We start from the raw sequence: 21642 nt of genomic DNA, 5'->3' as shown, positions 1-21642 counted from the left end.
AACTTAAATTTGTTGTTACGAATTAACCAATTTTCAAAATTTTCATTTGAATTTTTCGAATTAGTAATAATTGATTACTAATTTTGTGCCAGCAAATCAAATATTATAATTGAGATCTAAAATGTCAATTCAATAAATTATAAGATTTATTATCTTATTAGAATAATTGATTACTAAATTTATCCTAGCAAATCATTATTGTAATTGAGATCTAAAATGTCAATTCAATGAATTATAAGATTTATTACCTTATTAGAAGAATTGATTCTAATTTTGTGCTAGCAAATCAATTATTGTAATTGAGATTTAAAATGTCAATTCAATGAATTATAAGATTTATTACCTTATTAGAATAATCGATTAAGATCTAATAAGTCAATTCAATAAATTAATTATTATGTATTAAATAATTTTCAAATTTTTTGTTTGAATAGGATATGGAAATTACTCCTTGAGGAGTCCAAATGGAGATATGATAAATCTCCTGGAGGTTAAACAAATTATTACCTTTTTAAAATGATTTACTGGATTATATATTACTAACATAAAAATAAACAAACACTTCTTTGGATTGTTAGCAATATAATATCTAAATAAATAAATGAATCTAAAATTACAATTAATGGAAAGTCTTTATAGGGAATAATATATATATATATATATTATATTCGACATCAAAATAATTCTATTTTAATACAAAAGAAATATATTCTAGCACAAAATAGATCTATTCATTTAATAAAATTAAATCACAAAATTGCAAATCCTATAGATCTACTAATATTAAATTAAAAATATAAGTTAGAGAAAATAGCCTAATTGAAGGCATGTCGAAGTGCGTAGACGCTGTCCCAAATAAGTATTTACCCCCACGTACGGATCTTCCAACAATCCTCTTCTGAGATACGACAATTCTACAACTTCTTCTTCGGTACGTCTCGGAAGAAGTCAAAACGAACCCGATCGGACTTGCAGATCCAGCGAAGAACAAAATAAAAGAAATAAAATAAAATATAAAAGAGCAAAAATAAAAATCATAAGTGACTAAGAGGAGGAAAAATTTTTCTCCATAATTTTTTTCAGTATTTTTCTCTATTTTTTTCGTAGGATGAAATCAAGGGGCATTTATAGGAGTTTTGAGCAGGAGCAATTTGGTCTTTTAGTGGATGCGTCCGCGCCATCCACGGATGTACCCACGATGATTTCGCAAACGCTTGCTTTTATTCCCAAAGCGAACATCCCAGCGGATATTTCGCGATTGACCCACGTCATTCCCAGCAAAAACGCCCAACGGGCATTTCCAATTTCAAATGCGCACCGACCAAGTCTCGGGCCACGTGTGCATTTAAATTTTTCCATCATATATTTGACTTGAAGTTTTGATTGATGTCTAAATTTTATGGCCTTGTGATTGTAAGCTACTACTCTTGTTGAAATTAATTTTGCTAAACTCTTTAGGTATTGAGTCCCTTTTTGAGATGGTCAACATTTGCGGGTAGGGATTTAATACTACAAAATAGATTAAGCAAGGAATTTCTCATATTTGGATGCATTTTCTTTTCTTTTGTTTTTTTGACAACACCAATTGCATAAACAATTACTATTGCTTATATCTAAATGGTAGTTTCTATTCGCATATTAGTGCAATTTGAAACTCGAAGTCTGTCTCATAATATTATAGTTGTGATCATGTAATATAAACAACACTACAGCCAAAGTCCACATGCTTGCTGCTTTTCTCTCTATCCATAAATTTGAGATGTTTGCAGTCATCTCATTGGGTAGCTATATCTTTATCTTCCATATCAGTCTCCTAAAAATGTGCATATTGCACTTACTCTTCGACCGACAAATTGAGCCAAGTGTTATATCCTTGGAAGATAAAACCTCAGCACACAAAATAGATATTATGATTTTAATGCTGAATATTGATATGCAATTTTATTTGAACCTCATGTTGCTTAACCTTGCCGATAGTTTTTTTTTATGTGCCTTCTATCATCTATTATTGCACTAGGTTTCTAGATGATTTTGTCTTATTAAACTATTGGCCTCTAAAGACTCATTTGGTTCGTGGCTGAAATCGAGATCGGAATGAGAATCAGGATGGTCATATCCTCATTGTGGGTTCGTCATCAGAATCAAAATCAGAATTGGAATGGAATTTGAATACTATAAGAGAATAGGGATTGGATCTTAGAGAATTGAGGCATTCCATCCCTCCTTAGAATTAGAATGGGAATGGGACTCCCCCATCTAAATAGCTGGAATGGGAGCCACTCATTTTCATTCCAGAGTCTAACACTCTCCAACCTAGCATACTCTAAAGTTAATGGGTTTACAGTTTTTTCAGCCGTGGCCTTCTACAGAGATAATAAATAAGTCGGGGATTAGAAAATATGGCCACTTTAAAACAAGCAAACCATCTACTTGATGACAAATATACCCCTCTTTTTTTACTCTGATGGACACCCCTCTCCCTTCATTCTATGTTTGAAAATTGAAAGTTTTGCGTACATTCTATATAAAATGCCAAATTATGTGTTTACCCCTATGAAGTTGCAATTTGCATATTAACTTTTGGATTGAGTTGTTTTACATCTTGGCCCCTACCACCCCTCTACATTAGATGACACCATTAAAATGCCATAAAAATATTATTAAATTTATAAAATAATATTTTATCCTCATAGAAACAGATCTAAAAATAGAACTAAAATATTATTTGAAAGCTAAATTAAATCCTAACCATCAAATAAAACAGAAACATCTCAACCACTAAGTCAATATTTGAAGATGGCTTAGAATGATGATTTATTTTACTTATATTCATTGAATCGAGTTATTGCAACTAACTTATAATATTTGAAATATTTTTTCCCCTTTGAAACAAATGATATATATATATATATATATTCTATTTATTCTTTTGCATATTTTCAAATTTTACAATCTAGAGTAATTAAAAGACATTTAATTCTGTTAGTTCTATATATTTCTCTACATTATACATTAATTTTTCATTAAAAATTGACAAGCAATGTAGAATGTAGATTCATGTGATTTAATGACAATAATTAGAATAAAAACTTATCAATTGCTATGCATATTCCTTTTTATTTGATAAAAAATAAATATACTTCATTTTATTTTTTGATACTGTTAAAATTTAATACTTAGAAAAACTAAATGATATAAATTTTATTTCAAAATAAATAAAATATATCAATTTAACTTTTAAATAATAAATTTCAAATTTTTAAAAGAATGAAATACAATATACTTTATTTTTGTCTTTCCATCAAAGAAAAAAGATTATGCATAGCTATCGACAAATTTTTATTTTAGATCACATGGATCAACGTTCTACCTTACTTTTTAGTAGTAGAATAAATACAGAATGATCATAAATCATATAATCTTCTAGAAAATGTTTAATAAAAAAATAATATATGATGCATAAAATATGTGCCCCCCCCCCCCCCCCCCCCCCAAAAAAAAAAAAAAAAAAAAAGAGACCATTTCAATGTTGTAAACTAGTAGAAATAATTCAATTCAATTAGATATGCAGTCCCTTGGTAGCTAGTTGATATAGACGCACAGAAGGATCACATTACAACAAAAAATGTAATATCAAAAATTTAATGGTGAATGTAAGAAGGGGTAAAATTGAAAAGTCTACGTATATAGGTACATACATACCTATATATATACACATATTTTTTGAGAAAGAACTTTTTTTCCTTTAAGAATCATAAAAGTAAATTCTTTTTTTTTTTAAAGCAACACCAAGCACACACAAAGTCATTTCTATATCTTAATTAGACTAGTCAATTCATCATCCTCCTATGCCATGTTGCCATGGTAAGATCCCAAATGCATTACATTAATCAAGCACTCAGCAGTGCTCTCCCCTAATCAAAATTTTTTTTTCAGCACGCAGCTCCACACAGCAAACTTCTTACTCCACGAATCACAACAGTCCATCTCCAGGCAGGCGCGTCCTCCTCTCTCTCGACCGGGGCCCACTGCGGGAGCCAAAAGTTTAATCCCCGATCTCACCTCACCAACCTCGGTCTCTCGGGCTTGCACTCTCTCTGCCCCCCAACCTCCGAGGCGTCCGCCCCCTCGCCGCCGATCACCGGAGCTTCGCCGAGATCGAAGCCCCCCGCCGAGATATCCGACCGACCAGCTCGATCTCCGCCCCGATCCGCCGTCGCCTCCCCCACAGACCATGGACGAGTTCCCTGGCCTCCTGGCCCGGGACTTCGGCTTCCGGCCCCAGGGCAAGAACGCCCCCATGGCCGCCTCCAAGGCCGCTTCCGTCGGAGGCGTCAATCTTGGGACTGGATCCGCCCGATCCTCCCCCGCCTCCACCTCCTGGAACAAGTCAAGATCCGGCTGGAATTCCACCGGCGATTCCCTCCTTGGGGATCACGGCGTCGAAATCTCGGAGAACCGGAGCCCTCCGGCCTACGACGACGTCTTCGGTGGCCCCCCCAGTCAGTCGAACTCCACCTCCCATGGCCGCTCGGGCTCCGCTACCTCCCCTCCTTCTTTTGACTCCATTTTCGAGGGTTTCAAGGATTCCGGGGCGAAGCCGGTGACGTCGTCGTCCTTGCCCGTATATGATAAGCCCGTCTATGATGATGATATTTTTGATGGGGTTCCGGGCATAAAGAGCTCGTCGATCAAGTATGATGATGTCTTCACCTCGATGTCGGCCGGATCCAATCACGTCTCCTCACCTCCGTATGATGATCTTCTTGAGAATCTCGGGAAGGCAATGCCGGAGTCAAAGGGTGCGGGTGATAAGAGACCCGGGGAGCAGAAGGACCAGGACTTCTCTGGATTTGAGGAGCTGATACCTGGATTCGGTGGGAGCAGTCCTCCGCATAAAAGGTACAATCTTGGCTCCATCAATGATCTCTCTTGGTGATCTTATTCTGCTGTAAATGTTGAAATTCTTGGTGCTCTTGTCTTAGTATCTTTTGCCTTCCCTTCAATGTTGCACCCCTGGACCAATGTTGGATGCTAATTATCCTTATTGAACTTACATTCTTCTAATGAAAATTTGATATTAGAATTTTTGTCTCGTGAGCATTATCTCAATCGAATCTCAGAGAATCTGTTTAAATATGGTTCCAATTAGTCTTTATAGTCGCTTGTTTTTCTCCTTAAATATTTGTTCCTAAATACTGGTTCGAAGTAATAGATGTGAGGATTTAGGCTTGTTGTTATTAATTTTCTGTTTTTTCTTTCATTCCCTTATTTTCTGAGTGTTTTTTAGGAACTAAAAAGTTGCATCAGAGAAACGGTGTTTTCTTAAAGAAAGAAAGTCAAGCCGATGACATATTGAAAACATGACCCACTAATTCATATTGTCAAGCCCGTTGCTAGCTGCAAGTTCACTCTGTTTTTCTTAAAGAAGGAAGGAGAAGCTGATGGCATATTGAAGAGTGAAAACATAATCCATTAATTCATGTTGTCAAGCCCATTGCTAGCTGCAAGTTCACTCTGTTTCCTTCTTTCATTCTGTGGGCTATTTTGAGCTAAGAGCAGCAGTAAATGTATTAGTTGTCAATCAAATGCCATCCCAATTTTGCTAACTTACTATCTCTTTGCTTCTAAAGGTATTGGAATGTTTAAAAGTTAGAGAAAAGTTTTCAGGTTAGCTCTACCTTTTCAAATCTTCTACATTATTGCTTTTCTTTTATTTTGTTCTTTTTAAAGACACGGTACAAATATACTGATATGTGAAATGTATCATACACCATGTATCATTTCGAGTCCTAACAAACATTATATGCATCCTTTTGGATCTTAAGGTGTATGCATCAACATACCATGTAAATCAATATTGGTATACCCATGAATCTAGCAACCAGTATGCTGTATAACAAAGTGACAAAGAGTAAAGTGTGTATATAACCAATGCTTACACACACACACACACATATATTCAATTTTCCGTTGGCGTTTATTTTTGTTGGAGTTATTAAAAAGTGCAGTTTCCATATTTGTGTAGTTTTTGGAGTCTTTAATGTGATTGTTAGTATCAAATATTTATTCTACAGGTTGAGGATATGTCTATGTATTTTGTAAGGCTACTCAGAAACTGTAATTAAAAGGTGTTTATGTTCACGTATATATAGAATATACATCAGGGCGGCTCCTGTATTTTTCCTGTGTCATTGCAGGCAAAGTTCGAGCATTGTAAGTTGTAGTACACATACTATGTCAAATCTTGAACCATACCACCAAGAAAAGAAGACCTGAAAAATTCTGTTTATCTTTTTCTCAGTCTGTTACACTATCTCCTGGTTGCACAAAATTGACACTGTTGGATCCAATGTTTCTGTCATATGTATTTTTTTTAGAGTCACACTGCCAACTCTTAAAGTTTCTACAAAACTCCAAACATTCATGTTTGATCTTGGTGAACTAGGTAGTGCCCCCTCCTCTCCTTCGAGAATGTTCTGTGTTCAATCCTTGTGTGGTCGCCAAATACATGGACTTTGTAATTTTTCTTGGGTGGGTATTCCCTCCCATTCTTCCCTCACCCCTCAAAACGAAAAAAAAGAAACAAAAGAAAACAAAAAACATTACTACATTCGATGATAATTAGCGACCTTTATTTTCAAAAAATGGATAAAAAAATGGCATAAATTGCCAATATGAACGGAGACCCTGAAATGATGCTAAAACATCAGTATAATGAACAAAAAGATCGTTCATAACCAATTTCAGTCTATTTTGGTAGAAACTAGACAAAACCACTGAACAATGGACTCAATCCAGTTAGTTTCAAAACTGGCCATGGCTCTGGTTTTAGCCAAAACTGATCCATTTTATTCAAAACTTCAAACCTTAGTTTACATGTGAAAGGTTCTCAAGATTGTTTCTTGGCTACAATTTATGATTTGTGTTGTCATTGCCATCTTTCTTTGAACTACGCATTTTTATTCTACTTTCATTATTTCTTATATGTGTTGGGATAATCTACAAATCATCTTATATGTATCATGATTGGTGATACCACTTTCTTTGAATGAAGAAAGACGGTTCCAAGGTATTGTCCCTAGATAGCTGTTATTAGGCTTTGTTGATTATATTTTGGTCATGACTCATCTATATCAAATAACCGGGCTTATACATTTAGTTGGCTTATGGATTATGGCTCATTATTAGAGGGTTCAACTGCTTTTTTTTCTCCACTTGTTTTAAATATTACTTGTAAAAAGGATTAAGGATTAAATCAATAATTGGGAGAGTCTTTTATGAATTATCTATTATTATTATTTTCAACCATACATGAAATACTGCATCAATTCGATGAAAAAAGTTCACCATGTCAAAGTCTTGTCAACTTCTCTCTTTGTCTATAATTTTTATAATTTGATGAGGATATTAGAGGTCTGCTTCTAAGTAACATGAGTTTAAACTACAATCATAATTTTAGTTCTTTCAACAGCCAATTGCCAACTGGCTTTATAGCTTCCATGGTTTTTCTCTCCCAACCAGGACTTGACACCAGTACTTAGACGATCGATGGCGAGTTGTGAGTTGCTAGTAAGGATTTGCTTATTCCTTCAGTGGAGTCTTGTTGACTTTGAGTTGCACTCTGTAGCTGACTGGATTCAGAGCTATGCTCTGTAACTGACCCATTTTGAGGAAAAAAGGCGTGGATGATGATGATCATTTATTTACCTGTCCTTATATTTCATTGCTTTTCTCTAGCCATCTTATATAATCCACAATCGATATTTTTTAATTAGTGTTTACTCTCAACTTTTCAGAGCACTTCCAAGTTAATTTATCCTCAACTAGGAAAGCATCATTGTTTGTTGGCACAGGCTAGTGGTCAACTATGTTGCCTAACTTGTTGCACTTATACTGACAGCGGCATGGATATTGATATGTTGTACAACATGGGTGCTTAACAGAATTTGTTTTAATAGTTAAGATCCTTATTCTAAGTAACCATTTTTCCTTTTTTATATCCCGATATATCTTCATCTATTTGTGACTGTATGAAGATGTCATATACTTTATCTTTACATTTCACATTTTCATCTGATTTGCATGAATTGTCTTGGTTCTGTGTTAGTTCTTTCCCTCCTCCCAAGCTTGTTGGCCAGCCATGTGGAAAATATACTCCGAAAATGCTGTTTATTTGGTAGAACTCGTCATTTAATGCATCCTCAGTTTTTTTTTTAATTTTTTATTTTTGTGAGTGTGTTTAGGTGGGGGTGCAGTGTTCTAGTTATTTAAACGATTCATATTGGCCATTCATATTCTTGCCTTAAATGTTACTATTTGTTTGCAGGGAGATTCCAGTGACTAACCAACAAAAAGCTAAACCAACTGCCAGTACTTCAGAAGATCCTTTTGTTGTTTTGGAAACGACATCAACCTCACCATATTCATCATCTGGGTTGTTCAATGACCCTTTGGAACATATTAGTAGGACTACCAATTCTGGAAGCACAAAAACTGGATCTTCTTCTGTTAGAGGGTCGATATTCGATGATGCTAATGTGTTTAATGGCTTCTCAAATTCAGTGCCTTCATATACAAGTGAGATGAATGACAACCAGGATGAGAACCCCCAAAATAATGTCCAGGGTACGAGCCCTGGGCATCATTTTGGAAAAGAACCACCTCAACGATCTTCAATGGAGGCTTCTGAAAATATCACTCCTAAAATGCAACCAAGTAAATCAGATACATATGGAAGAAATGCCATGGCAGATCAATCTCCAAAATCTCATGACCATTTGGAGAGAACAGGTGACCAATGGCTTACTGTTAATGAAATTCCTCTCTCTACACAACCTACAACTGCTCCGCCACCTTTGAGACCTCCTCCTCCACTTGTCATCAAACAAGCGCCCTTTGAAGCAAATACCAAAAGAAGGGAAAATGAACCTTTTTCACAGCCTAGTCAAAACTATTCTTATCCTAAAGATTCAGTGAAGAAATCTAGTGTATCTCCAATAGATGAATTAGAAGATTTTGCCATGGGAAAGCCTCAAACATATGCTTATGATCATGAAGAAGTATTCACCAATGAAGGAGAAATTGAGACGAATTCAGCTGCAGCAGCATCTGCAGCTGCTATGAAGGAGGCTATGGATAGAGCTGAGGCGAAGATTAAACATGCTAGGGAGGTAAGGGGGAGAGAACGAGCACAGCAAGAAAGAGATGGAAAAGCCAAGTCAGATGCTCAGGATATAGAAGATAAAGAGAAACAAGAAAGACTAGATCGTGAAAGGGAACAGAAGGAAAGGGACGAGAAGGAGAAGGAGCAAAAGAGACTTGAAAGGGAGAGAGAACTAGAACTTGAGAGGGAAAGGGAAAGAGCAAGGCAAGCTGTGGGAAGGGCTACAAGAGAAGCACGGGAAAGAGCAGCTGCTGAAGCCCGTGCGAAAGCTGAGAGGGCCGCTTATGAGAAGGCAGCAGCTGAAGCACGTCAGCGTGCTGAGAGAGCTGCAGTACAGAGGGCAGCGGCTGAAGCACGTGAAAGAGCTGCAGCAGAGGCAAGGCAAAGAGCTGAGAGGGCAGCTGCAGAAGCCAGGGAAAAGGCTGCTACAGCAAAGGAGAGGGGTGCTGCAGAATCTAGAGAGAAGGCTGCAGCTGAAAGGGCTGCTGTGGAGAGAGCTGCAGCAGAAGCACGGATGAGAGCTGAAAGAGTAGCAGTAGATAGAGCTAATGCTGAAGCTCGTGAAAGGGCTGCTGCTGCTGCCAGAGGAAAGCAGAACAAGACCGAAAATGATCTTGAGTCATTCTTTAGTATGGGTGCTCGAGCAAATAGTGCACCAAAACAAAGGGCTACTTCCGCGGTGAGAACCCATGTTCAATTTGTCAGCATATCCATTGTGATTTAAGCAGGTTATCACTTGCTGCGTGGATGTTTCAGGAGACTATGTTTGACACTCAAGCTCAAGGCAGGGGCAGTTCTGATGCATCTTGGAGGACATCTTCTGGTTCTTCATCCACCATGAAAAAGGCATCATCTACAACAAATATTGCGGATGACTTGAGTTCCATTTTTGGAGGTAGTATTCTTTGGGTGCAACTAGCATTAATTTATGCCATCATGTGAGTTCTTTTTTACTTAATAATTGCTATTCGACTAACATATTATTATTGCTAATTTTTTTGAAGCTCCTTCATCATCTGGAGAATTTCAAGATATTGAGGGAGAGAGCGAAGAAAGAAGAAAAGCTAGATTTGAAAGACATCAAAGAACACTTGAGCGTGCGGTAATGGCGTTTTTGTCTATATTGTACTGCTTCAAACTGAGGATAGGCACTTGCACTCATCACTGATGGTTAAACAAGAAACTCTATACTCTTTAGATGTTATAATTCTGGCTTGACTAAGTATGTTTGTCCAGGCAAAAGCTCTGGCCGAGAAGAACGAGCGTGATTTGCAAACTCAGAGGGATCAGGCAGAGAGACATGTAAGCCCTCTATACCTGAATGAAGCAGTTAATATTCACATTTATTTACATTCAAACTATACATACAAAAGGATCACTTCAGTTACAATTACATTTGATATAGGTTCTTGTTCTGAAGACCTTCCATGTAAGTTGCTATTTCCTCTAATGCTGCTCTATGCTGTTTTCAGAGGATCGCTGAAACACTGGATGCTGAGATAAAACGGTGGGCAGCAGGGAAAGAAGCCAACTTACGTGCCTTACTATCCACATTGCAATATGTGAGCCTGTTTTCTTTCTTTTTATAAACTTGGTTGACTTTGTTGCTGATGTTTCTTGATTGTCATTTTGTGTTGCTAAACTTACCCACCCCCTACTCCCCCCACCCCCAAAAAAAATGTTTTTTGGCATCCCCAGATTCTGATGCGTGCACTCTTAATTGGCTGTGACCTGTTCTTTTCTGTTTGGTGTTTTACAACCTAGATATTGACTTTGTTTGGATGGAATTGCATGCTAGACTGTAATAGCAGTGCTTACCATCTTTGGTGAAGTCATGAGGATGATCTTTTGACGATGGCATGTGACTATTGCAGTTACTGCTGATTCACTAATTTCAGAATTTTAGTTACTTTTTCAAACTTCTGCAATCTGAAATTCACTTATATAGGATGATACCTTCAGCAGAAAGGTTACCATGATTCTACAAACTGCTACCAGTAATTTGGGATGCCTAATTGACTAGTTTGTTTGATGCACTCTTTCTTTTTGTCTCATGTTCATTATTTACTGCTTAAATGGTCTCTGAATGTCCTCTGATTTTCGTTTGCCTTTGAAGTTGTTCCTGTTTATGGTATTCATGCTTTGCATTTGTAGTCCATGAACTGCAGACTATTAATTTCAAAAAATTGAGTTTGTAATGTCAAAACCAAAATAGAGCAGCAAGACCTTTATATATAACAATTGTACAAAAATAACAAGCCTTAATCCGTCCGTCTTTTTATGTGCCCTACTTCCCTGGTGCTTCTTTCATAAGGTCGAGTTACGTAAAAAAAAACCATCTTCTGGTCAATTTTCAATGGTTCATCCAATTTGTCGTGACTCTACACCTTTTTTTTCAAATCACCAAGATTAGAGGCCTACCTCATCCTTGCGCATGCTGCAGATAGACATGTTATTTCAGATTGTTACTCCAGTGGGCGCAACTCCTAAATGTCCTTTATGTTCTCATTGCAGCTCTGTCTATCAAGTTCTCACACATTGACCTCAACATCCTTTAAAATCTTAGAGCCTAGAAATGAGCTAAATATGCCATGAAGTCTCATTGTAAAGGCCCATTACTGTTATTGGTTCAACTTTGGGAGTCCCAACACTCAGCATACTGCACATTTCCACACCATTAAATATATATTGATGCACGCTTCAAAGGTTTTCCCCCTTCCTCATCACCCACGAATTTATCTTTCTGTAACTCGCAGATGCCTTTCTGAATCAATAAAAGCCACATGTCAATTATTCCTCATTTATTTCTTTTTTTAATCATTACTTGAACGTTAATTACTTCTGAAAAATTGGTCTTCCATGTATCACATGAAGCCCTTCTTAATTGCCTAGATTAAGAATTTGCCAACATTTGTATAGGAATGTTATTAGGTTGAGAATTGGTAGCATAATTGTAATTTTTTAAAAAGATCAAACTTTGCCTTATCAAAATAACACCAATCTAAACGGATAAGGTGTAGTTTAAGGTGAAAGATAAGATACATTTGTATAGGAATGTTATTAGGTTGAGAATTGCTGCTAAATATTAATAATGATAGGTTCAACCGGTAAGGCGCTGCTGAATATTAAATTTTTAATAATAGGGGATGCATTTAACCTACGCTGCAATGTTCAAATGTATTCCGGCGCACACCCAAAACATCCATAAATGTACATATGTGTATTTGCCTTCATCCTTAATGACCTCATATTGTCTATTCCTTGCACCACCCCCCCCCCCCCAAAAAAAAAAAAAACAAAAAAAAACATTTTTAATAAATTAATGAATATATTATTTTTGGGCTACCTGCCAAGCACGTAGATGCTAGTTGGTCCCCTAGCTGCAGTTTTTCTATTCTAGACCTTTCACTCCGATGGCCAACCTTTCATATTGCATTCATATTTTCTTGTTAGCCACCTTTGATGTCAGTTCAAGCTTTTCCCTATCCTGTCTTATTCCATCCATGTAACCTTGTGCCTTTTTCTACATCAAAGTTCTTACTGAAGCCCCTCAATTTCTTTGTTGCACATGCCTATACCATTTCAATCATTTCTGCATCACTATGTCCTTGATTCATGCAATTACTACATCCCTTCTAATATTGTCATTCTCACTCTATGCTTGTTTACTACACATGCACCTCAACATTCTTGGCTCAGCAACTCTAAACTTATTTTTTCTTTGGTCCTACTTTTGGGGGCATACAACATTGCGAGATCTATTTTCATTCTAGAAAAATTTCCTTTAGTTCACCCAGATATTTCATCACGTGCCGTAGAAGCACGTTAGCTAGCTCTAATTCTATCACACACACCCATATATTCATTGGTCTCTTCATTATTTGTATATTGGATCCTATATAATAAAAACAGTCACTTTGTGGTATCTTATAATCAATCAACCTTAATAGGAGCCTTATCTTTGTTTGTATTCTCACTAACATTGCATTTCGTACATTTCTATTTTTGTTTTGTGGACTTTTAATCTCTTTCAAGCTTTCTTCTATAAATACAGTAGTTTTTAGTCTTCTCTCTCTCCCCCTCATTTTGCTCCCCAAGCAATGCAATATCACCTGCAGAAGACACACCATGGTACATCTACCTAACTACTAGCAGTTAGTAGTGACTATCTATAATTAAGATACTGAATATTGGTTAAGACTACCATGGGTCATTAAGCTCAAAGGTTTTTTTTAAAACTAGTTTAAACCAAATCCCCACTCCTATAACCTTGAGATGGCTAAAACAACATTCTTCCTGTTATTATTTTGGATAAGTTCCCAAATTGAAATTGAAGTTCATAAACTTTAACCATCAAGAAACAACTTTGTGAGGAGGGTGATCTCAAGAAAACTTCCCTCAAAAAGAGTATTTCAGTCTTTGCGAGATTCTAACACAATACTATGGAGAAATTACTGAACTAGAGAAGTTCGGCATTTCAGAAATGCAATTTTGGAAGAAGAAAAGAACTCGACATCTATCAATATAATTCTAAATATGCTGACTACAAGAAGAATGGTCAATATAAATTCTAAATATGCTGCTTACAAGAAGAATGGTCATCCTTTTATAGGTTAAGCTTCATTGATACTCTTGGTTTAGTTTGAAAATAAATCTAGTAGCACTTTGCAAGCTAGTCTCTTAAAATATTGCAAACTATAGCTGAACAAAGGGAAGATAAAAGTAATTCTTCATTACTTATAATGATGGGAGTGTGTATTTACTATGGTGTCTATTGGGGCACTAATGACAGGTGCCCCTTTATTTTCATCCCTTCTTATGCAAGCTGAATGAAAAAAACCCTATAAGGGTCTCACTGTGAAGGAAGACTTATCCTTCCACAGAAGTGTGCTAGAGCTCTTTCACTTATCTCTTTCTTGAACAATGGAAAGGTATTTCTTTCACACTTTCGTTTAAATAATAAAAAGAGAATTCTTTTGGAGTTTTTTTTTTTTGTGCTAAAAACGGGCATTTCATACTACACGGGTACGAATACACCCAGCGGAATCTGCAAACAAAAGGTCCCGGAATGCACCGGGCAAGTCATCCTTACCAACCCATAGGGTGCCTCTTGAGTGGCTCGCAACATACTCCACCACCCAGTCCGCCGCCCCGTTTGCCTTGCAATAACATGCATAGCCTGAAAAGTAAGCCCCTCCCTCACCATCAACCATATATCACGGAGCAAAGAATGAATTCCTCCATCCCTGTGAGAGCCCTTCCGGACCCAGCTGATCACTGTGGCCGAATCATCCTCTAGGAGGATGGAACTCGCCTGAAGTACATGTCGTGCATACCGTAATCCCATCCAAGCCGTCCGTAGCTCTGCTCCTAGGACCGAGGTATCGAAGATTTGACAACCCCCTGTTGCCACCATGCTGGAGCTCGGACCCCTGATAACAAAACCTGCTCCTTTCCTCCTGTCTCCGTCCAGGACTGAGCCATCAAAATTGACCTTGAGGAAGCTTAGGGGTGGGGGCTTTCAGGTGAAAAACACCGTATGAGAAGCTGCTGAAGCAGTATGGGAGCCCCAGGTGTCCCGAGCTGTCAAAGGTTTATGATCCAGACCTGCATGAAGGAACTCTGCTGCCTGTGCCCGAGCCCGCTCCATCACGAACCGTGGGGACAGGCTAGGCTCGCCAAAAACTCGGCATTCCTGGCCATCCATACCTGGTAAGCTATGCAGGACGCCCTAATAGCCACAGAACTCATCTGGGGGGAACTGGACCAATGCCGGACCTCCTCCAGAAAATAATCCCTCCGGCTCCAAGCTACCACCAGAATCCCGGACAACCTCCAAGCCCCCCCGCCCAAACACACTGGAATAGTGCATGATCCACTGACTCGTCTACCTCACAATACTGGCATAAAGGAGGAATGCTAACACCACGTCGGCTCAGCGCCAAGCTTGTCGGCAGACAGTCCCAGGCTATCTTCTAGAGGAATAATGCAACCCTCTGGTGTAGCCTAAACCTCCATATCCAGCCACAGTCCCTACCTAGCTCCGACTCCTGCTGAAGAATCCGAGAAACATCACCAACCCTGAGTCTGGCCCTACAAGTGGTGCTCCATACCCTAACATCTGGACCTGCTGATCCCGGGATGGGGAGAGCCTGTACCCGCTCTGCTAAGTGCTCTCCGAATAACTGGCCCAACCTGTCATCATCCCACTCTGCCTCCCTAGGCATGAGGTCTTGCACTCGGAGCCCCGCAGTCCCCTTACCGCTGATCATCGTCCGCCATAGCCTCAACGGAAGTGCATCCACCTAAGGGTCCTCCATCACGTCAATGCTCCGTTTGTCGCCAATCAACCACCTAGTATGTGCTAGAGCCATAGGCATATACCTCCCAACCTCCCGCCACATGAAAGATGTCCTCCGGCCGCCCACCACCTGGCCAGCTGAGCTTGCATGACCATATCTCGCTATCATGACCTGACTCCAAAGTCCATGTGGCTCCAGAACAATTTGCACTGCTCGTCGCGCCAGGAGTGCCTCATGTCTCGCCTCGCCAGTAGTAAAATTTACGTGTTTGGATTCCAATAACAGCCAACTTCCCCTTTAAATCCCTCCTTGGTGCATGTATGGAAGAGAAACCATCTAGAGGTTTTACCCCCTTACTTTTTGAGTAGTGATAGACAACTTCCACACATCCTTCCCACCTTAATCATGCTTGTGAGAGAATGCTCCCCGGAAGCCAAACTTGTGAGAAGGATTAACATCAGTTACCAAGGCCACCTCTCCTCATCCTTTTAAATTTTACTAGTTAAGGAGCCTGACATATGGCTGGTCACCAGTATGATTTTGAATATAGATCCATCTATAGGAGCATTTGCTAGCTCTCCTTTTCTACTGCCTGATATATGTCTAGATCGATAAACAACTACCACACATCCTTCATGCCTTGACAATGCATTTAGAAAAGGCTATTAGGAAGCCAAACTTGTGTGTGACATTAACAGCAGATACCTAGGCCACCTCTCCTCATCTTTCCTTTATAAATTTTTTGTTTACTTCTTTATAAATTTTTTAAGGAGCTTGATATATGGCTTGTCACCAGTATGGTTTTTAAGAAATATCCATCTATAGGAACATTTTGCTACCTTCTCCTTTTACTGCTTGGCCATCATGTCTAGGAGGAAATGATTATGGAGCTTGCCTGATGGGCGGAAAATGATTTGGCTGCTATTGCTGTTGATTTTTCATTTGGAGTTTTTTTCTTTTCTTTTCTTTTTTTTTGGGGGGGGGGTGGGGGTGGGGGTGGGATGGATGGATCAGGAGCAATGCTTGACAAGCAAGGGGATGATCGTGGATGCATTAAAAAGATGACATTGAAGTTTCCTCTTTTGACTATTCTCCTTCTCCATCCTTTAAGCCGCTGTGACCTGCTGAGCAATGGAACATTGAAGAGGAAAAGGAGCCAAAAAATGTTGACTGTCATAATTCTACCATATGCAAGACAAACAATTTAGTCGTTCCCCCTGATTCTTTCTGGTTTTCAATATGGAACATATGAGAAAGATGCTTTAGGCATGTATCTGGCAATATGGACATGATTATCTGAGTTAGACTTTAAGTGTATCTCTGATTGGAGTCTCAGAAATGAAAATACATTTAAGCATATTTCTATCATTGTTCAAATTTGATGAAATGTATGGCTTGTTATTTGTGCCACTCTGCAAATGTACCGCATTTACTAGGTGCCTGCAAGATATATTGCTTAAATTGATAAAAATTTGGAACAGAGGAGGTATCATGCAATATATGTCATTCCATATAGGAAGGGATTAAGTTTTTTCTAACACTAAAGGACTAGGTAGTTTATGAATTGAAATTTATAAGGATTCATTTCAAGTTCCTTCTGTTTTCTCCTATTGGAAATTGTTTTTACAAAAGGAGAAAGCTAGACTTTAATTTTGCTTGAGCATGAGAAGTTAAACTGTTTCCCTGTCAGTTATCATTCACTACGTTTTCTTGTTTGTGTTGCAAACTGCGAGCAGGTGCTTTGGCCTGAATGTGGCTGGCAGCCTGTATCTCTGACTGATTTAATTACTGCTGCTGCGGTGAAAAAGGTTTATAGGAAAGCAACCTTATGCATACATCCTGATAAGGTGCAGCAAAAGGGTGCAAATCTTCAACAAAAGTATATTGCTGAGAAGGTTTTTGATCTCCTAAAGGTATCTATTCAATTATGGTTTGATTTTCCTACAGGTTAGATGATTTATATTTTTTCTTGGCAGTCATCAAGAAACTATGTTGTTCGAGTTGTTATTGTTTTTAATACTGCTTACTACTTAATGAATATGCAAATTATGGGGTGTTGAAGGAATCCATGAGAACCTATCATTGTTGTTACATACATGGTGTGTAATGCCAGACTATAGTAGTCCATACCAGGCATACTTGTAGTAAACTGATACTCAGTATGCCCCTCATACTGAGTATCGACACCAAGAACTGATTTGTACCAACATTGTACCGGTTGGGTACCAGTAATGGTACTAAAATCAATACTGTGTACATTGTTTACATTATCAGAAAAGAGTAATTTTATTTCTAATTCATTGTGATGGACCTATACATATAGTAAATTGATACTCGGTTACGAAGTGTAGATTGCAAGATGGGAGCATACTAAGACTATACCAGTACTGGGTACCTTTCTAATATATATATATATATCAGAAAAGAGTAATTGTGTCTCTAATTCATTGTGATGGACCTATACATGGAAATGAACTAACCTTGAATGGGCCTCTGTGATTGAAGTAAATCAAGTGTACAGCATATTATCTAGAAGAATTTTCCTAACACTATACATGCATATTCAAGCAGGCTGTGTGTCTGTGGCATCGTCTGAGTCAAAATCTGAAACTTGTTTTATATGGCCGATGAGGCAGAAATCTTAATGACTGAAAAGACTTTTGTTCCTAGTAACACGACAAGTAGAGGTTAGGTCCCAGTCCCAAGGAAGTTTTCCCTTTAAAAGAAGTTTCGGTACTCTTTGAGTGAAACAATTTGCCTGATGTTCTTGAAAAAAATCTTGGAAAGCTGATTGGGCTTGGAAACTCATTAATCCTTTTTTGTCAAACATTACTTCCATATTATCTGAATAAACTAAATTAAATATCATGTTCAGATCATCTGTAAATGTATTTTGGTGCATGGGATAGCCACATGAGGTACATCCAAATTCTTGTTCCAGACTTGTCTCCATGAAGGCCCCCCTCTGTCTCATTAGAACCTTTCCAAGAACGGACTTCAACATAATTATCATGTTTCTACTTGTATCTGTCAACATGCTTAAATGAAAAAAACCTGGGTTTCTACCACTATATTTCAAGTTTTCAATCACTTGGAACCCTGGTTTTGGCTCCACTAAATTTCCTCTTATTGAAGAATCCATGCCATTTTCTTTGTACCAGCAAAGCTCAACTTACACTGGGACAACAAATTGATTTTCTTCCGTAAATCTTAAACTCAACTGGTATCCAGATTTCTCCATGAAGACAAAAACAATTTCTTGATCCATTTTAAGTATGTTGTTTTGAGCTTTTTTCTAAAGAGAGTCCCTTATAATTACCCTAATAATGCTTCCTTGCAATCTGTTTCTTTCACCCAATACTTTGCTAGATTTCCCAAATCTTGCAATGATAGTGAATTGATCTGATTACTGTTTATACAAGTTGGACCAATAAAATTCTATTGGAACCGGCTTCAGCTGGAGCAGCATGTATTCAAATTACATAAATGGGTGACATCATGTCTAGCTCATGTCCCATGGAGGTCAGTTCTAACTCATGCCAGACAAAGACCCCTCTTGACCTATCCACACTTATTTTTCTATCTAGTATGTTTGTCACACCATCTATCTATTGGTGCTTCTATGGAGTTCTCTTGCAACATATGTTTACCATTAAGTGAAACATGAGAAGTGCTTCTGTTGGAGGAACTTTTGTGCAAGTTTCTATAATGTGCTTTCAGAAAAGCAGAAGGCAGTGCTGGACATTTCCCAAGTATTTACTCCTAACTTGAGTGTGAGTTTAATTTCCAGAACTGCTTGCTAAAAGATGACAGCCATCATATTTTTGCAGGTGTACGTGCATCACTGAGTTAAATGCATGTCTACTAATTCAGTAGACTGGATATAGAAGTTAATGTATTTTCACCTAAATAAGACCTTTGGTTTTCTCAAACAATCCACTAATTTCATTTTACCGTGACACCGAATTGCAACCTGAAGAGATGAAAAATGTAGTCTCAGTGCTTTGGCCAAATGAAGGCACTACCATGGAGTTTCTGTCATGAATACTCGACTTATTTTTATGAAGCCACGGGTTATAATTTTGGTTAAAACATTTTGGCTTTTTAATAGTCTGAAAAAGAGTTGCAGCGACACATTTTATTGCGCTTCTAAAATGCCTTATTTATTTCATCGTCAGCATAATAATTAGGCTGTGATCTGAAATAGGAAGTGTTTCAGCTAAATCTAGTTGAACTGAAACTGAAATGATACTGCTGGAACTACTAAAATGAACCAACTGATCAGCTACATATTTGAATGAGATTAGACCAAAACATCTTGTTTCTGGGTAAATGCTTCAGGGTATAAGCTAGCAAAATGGTTATGGGACCTGGGAAATAAACTTTGATAAAACAATGAGCTGGCTGACTGCAATCCAGCTGAAAACTTTTGCTGCTGCAGCAATCATGCTGTAGCCATGTAATCTTTGTAACTTGGTCCATGTGCTTGAGTATAGTTTGTCTCATTTTGGCCTTTATTTTTTGTGATTGTTACACCATTTAATGATTCTGAAAGTGGGCAAGTGAGCAAAGGTAATCTTAACGGTTGTGATGAACTTGAGAAAGTGTTCATTTGTGCTGAATATTATACAAGCTCTTCATTTCTGATGTATATCATCATCATGGTATTAAACAGGAAGCTTGGAACAAATTCAACTCTGAAGAGCTCTTTTAAGATTCTTATGGGACGGCTTTGTTTTCTTGCACGAGCTATCGGGGAGGGTCTGCGAGTACTCAGCTTCAGAAAAGCTTTGTTATGTCTATTATTTTTTATTTTTTTTGTTTCCATATGTGTTGATCATTCAATGTTGCTTCTTGACTACATGCTGCCTTTAGAAAAGGGATTGTTTCTTTATGACTGCTGGAAATATATCTTGCTTTGATCCAGTGTCATGAGTATCTGAGGCGACTTCTTTGTGCTTTTTTACCTTCTCTGTAATTATAGACTTGTTGAGCACCCCGGCACTCTCTATCTGTTATCTGATGTCATGGATTTGCAATTGAGGTACTCTGCAAGATTGAATACAGACTAATTATTCCTTCGTAGTTAGATCAGGATTAAACACGTCAAAATGATGAACCAAGTGCACGCCTTGTTTAGCACATTCCTTGGTATGCGGGATATATGTTCTTTTGCACCTCTGTCTTCTTGGCTTGATTGGCCACCATTTATCTTACTAGCATCAGTTCTTGCAATGCATCCCTTAATTTTCCATAGTTATTTTTCAATTCTGCATGAACAGAGCTTTACGCCGACATCAACGGACATTTTACATAGATAAGGAAATGAACAATGACATAAAAATTCTAGAAGGGAAGCTAGGCAAGGGGGATTTCAGACGAAAATTACTTGTCGTTATCCATGAAGAAGCTTCCATCAGACATGTATGGCTTTCTTGACTTGATAAATGACCTAAAGCTGGGGCCAGCATCAAAGAGAGAGAGAAGGGCAAACCCTAATTACCTACATTCCAAGGTGGTTGTTTACAAGTCCTCTCGTAGGCTGGACTATAAAGATCTGCATGCTGTTCTCCATTCATCATGAGGCATATAATATTCCAATGGATATAATCATAATGGGAGGGGTCTCACCTTCTGGTCTCTCCCATGAGTGTTTGTTGCTCGTTATACAGCTTGCTGGATGCGAGATTATGTTACTTTTCGAGGTTTTGATAATGCTGTGTTCATCAAAAAATGATCTCATACCAGAACTTTTATGTACAAGGGCTCTACTAACCATCAAGCCAAGCTATTGATTGGTGTTTTTTATTTTCTTTCTTAAGAAAGCAAAACACCCATTGCAACAGCAATTATTAGCAATTTTACAAATAATAATTGCTTTGTTAAATAAACTATTGTTTTTAAGCAGACATGGAGATTTTGATCCAAAAATTGTATAATACTTGGGTGAATGGTGGAAAGATCAAATCAACAAGAATTTTGTTAATATATTTCATAAGTTAACTCCAAATATAACATCATAATGATTATTAGTTTGAATCAACCTGTGGATTCGGGTCAAAACAAATGAGCTCTAGTTTGGAGGTGGTCGCCAACCAAAACCATTTAATAACGGGAAAACGCCGTCCACCGCATCCGTCTCATCTTTTACTGCATCCGACTCGGTCTCACTCG

At 37.9% G+C, this 21642-nt stretch overlaps 1 protein-coding gene across 1 annotated transcript; it reads left to right on the top strand.

Moving 5' to 3' along the window:
• The first annotated feature begins 4078 nt into the window (after positions 1-4078).
• LOC120106005 (auxilin-related protein 2-like) lies at positions 4079-20394 on the top strand. Its single transcript, XM_039118828.1, has 8 exons — positions 4079-4902; positions 8330-9845; positions 9923-10061; positions 10171-10268; positions 10403-10468; positions 10639-10728; positions 17205-17381; positions 20144-20394. The coding sequence occupies exons 1-8, from the start codon at positions 4235-4237 to the stop codon at positions 20180-20182; spliced, it is 2793 nt and encodes a 930-aa protein (XP_038974756.1). The 5' UTR covers positions 4079-4234; the 3' UTR covers positions 20183-20394.
• The last annotated feature ends 1248 nt before the right edge of the window (positions 20395-21642 follow it).

Source organism: Phoenix dactylifera, unplaced genomic scaffold (genome assembly GCF_009389715.1).
Source record: "Phoenix dactylifera cultivar Barhee BC4 unplaced genomic scaffold, palm_55x_up_171113_PBpolish2nd_filt_p 000427F, whole genome shotgun sequence".
NCBI classification, from domain to species: domain Eukaryota; kingdom Viridiplantae; phylum Streptophyta; class Magnoliopsida; order Arecales; family Arecaceae; genus Phoenix; species Phoenix dactylifera.
Note: the sequence above shows the minus strand (reverse complement) of the source record. Positions and strands in the feature narration are given on the sequence as shown.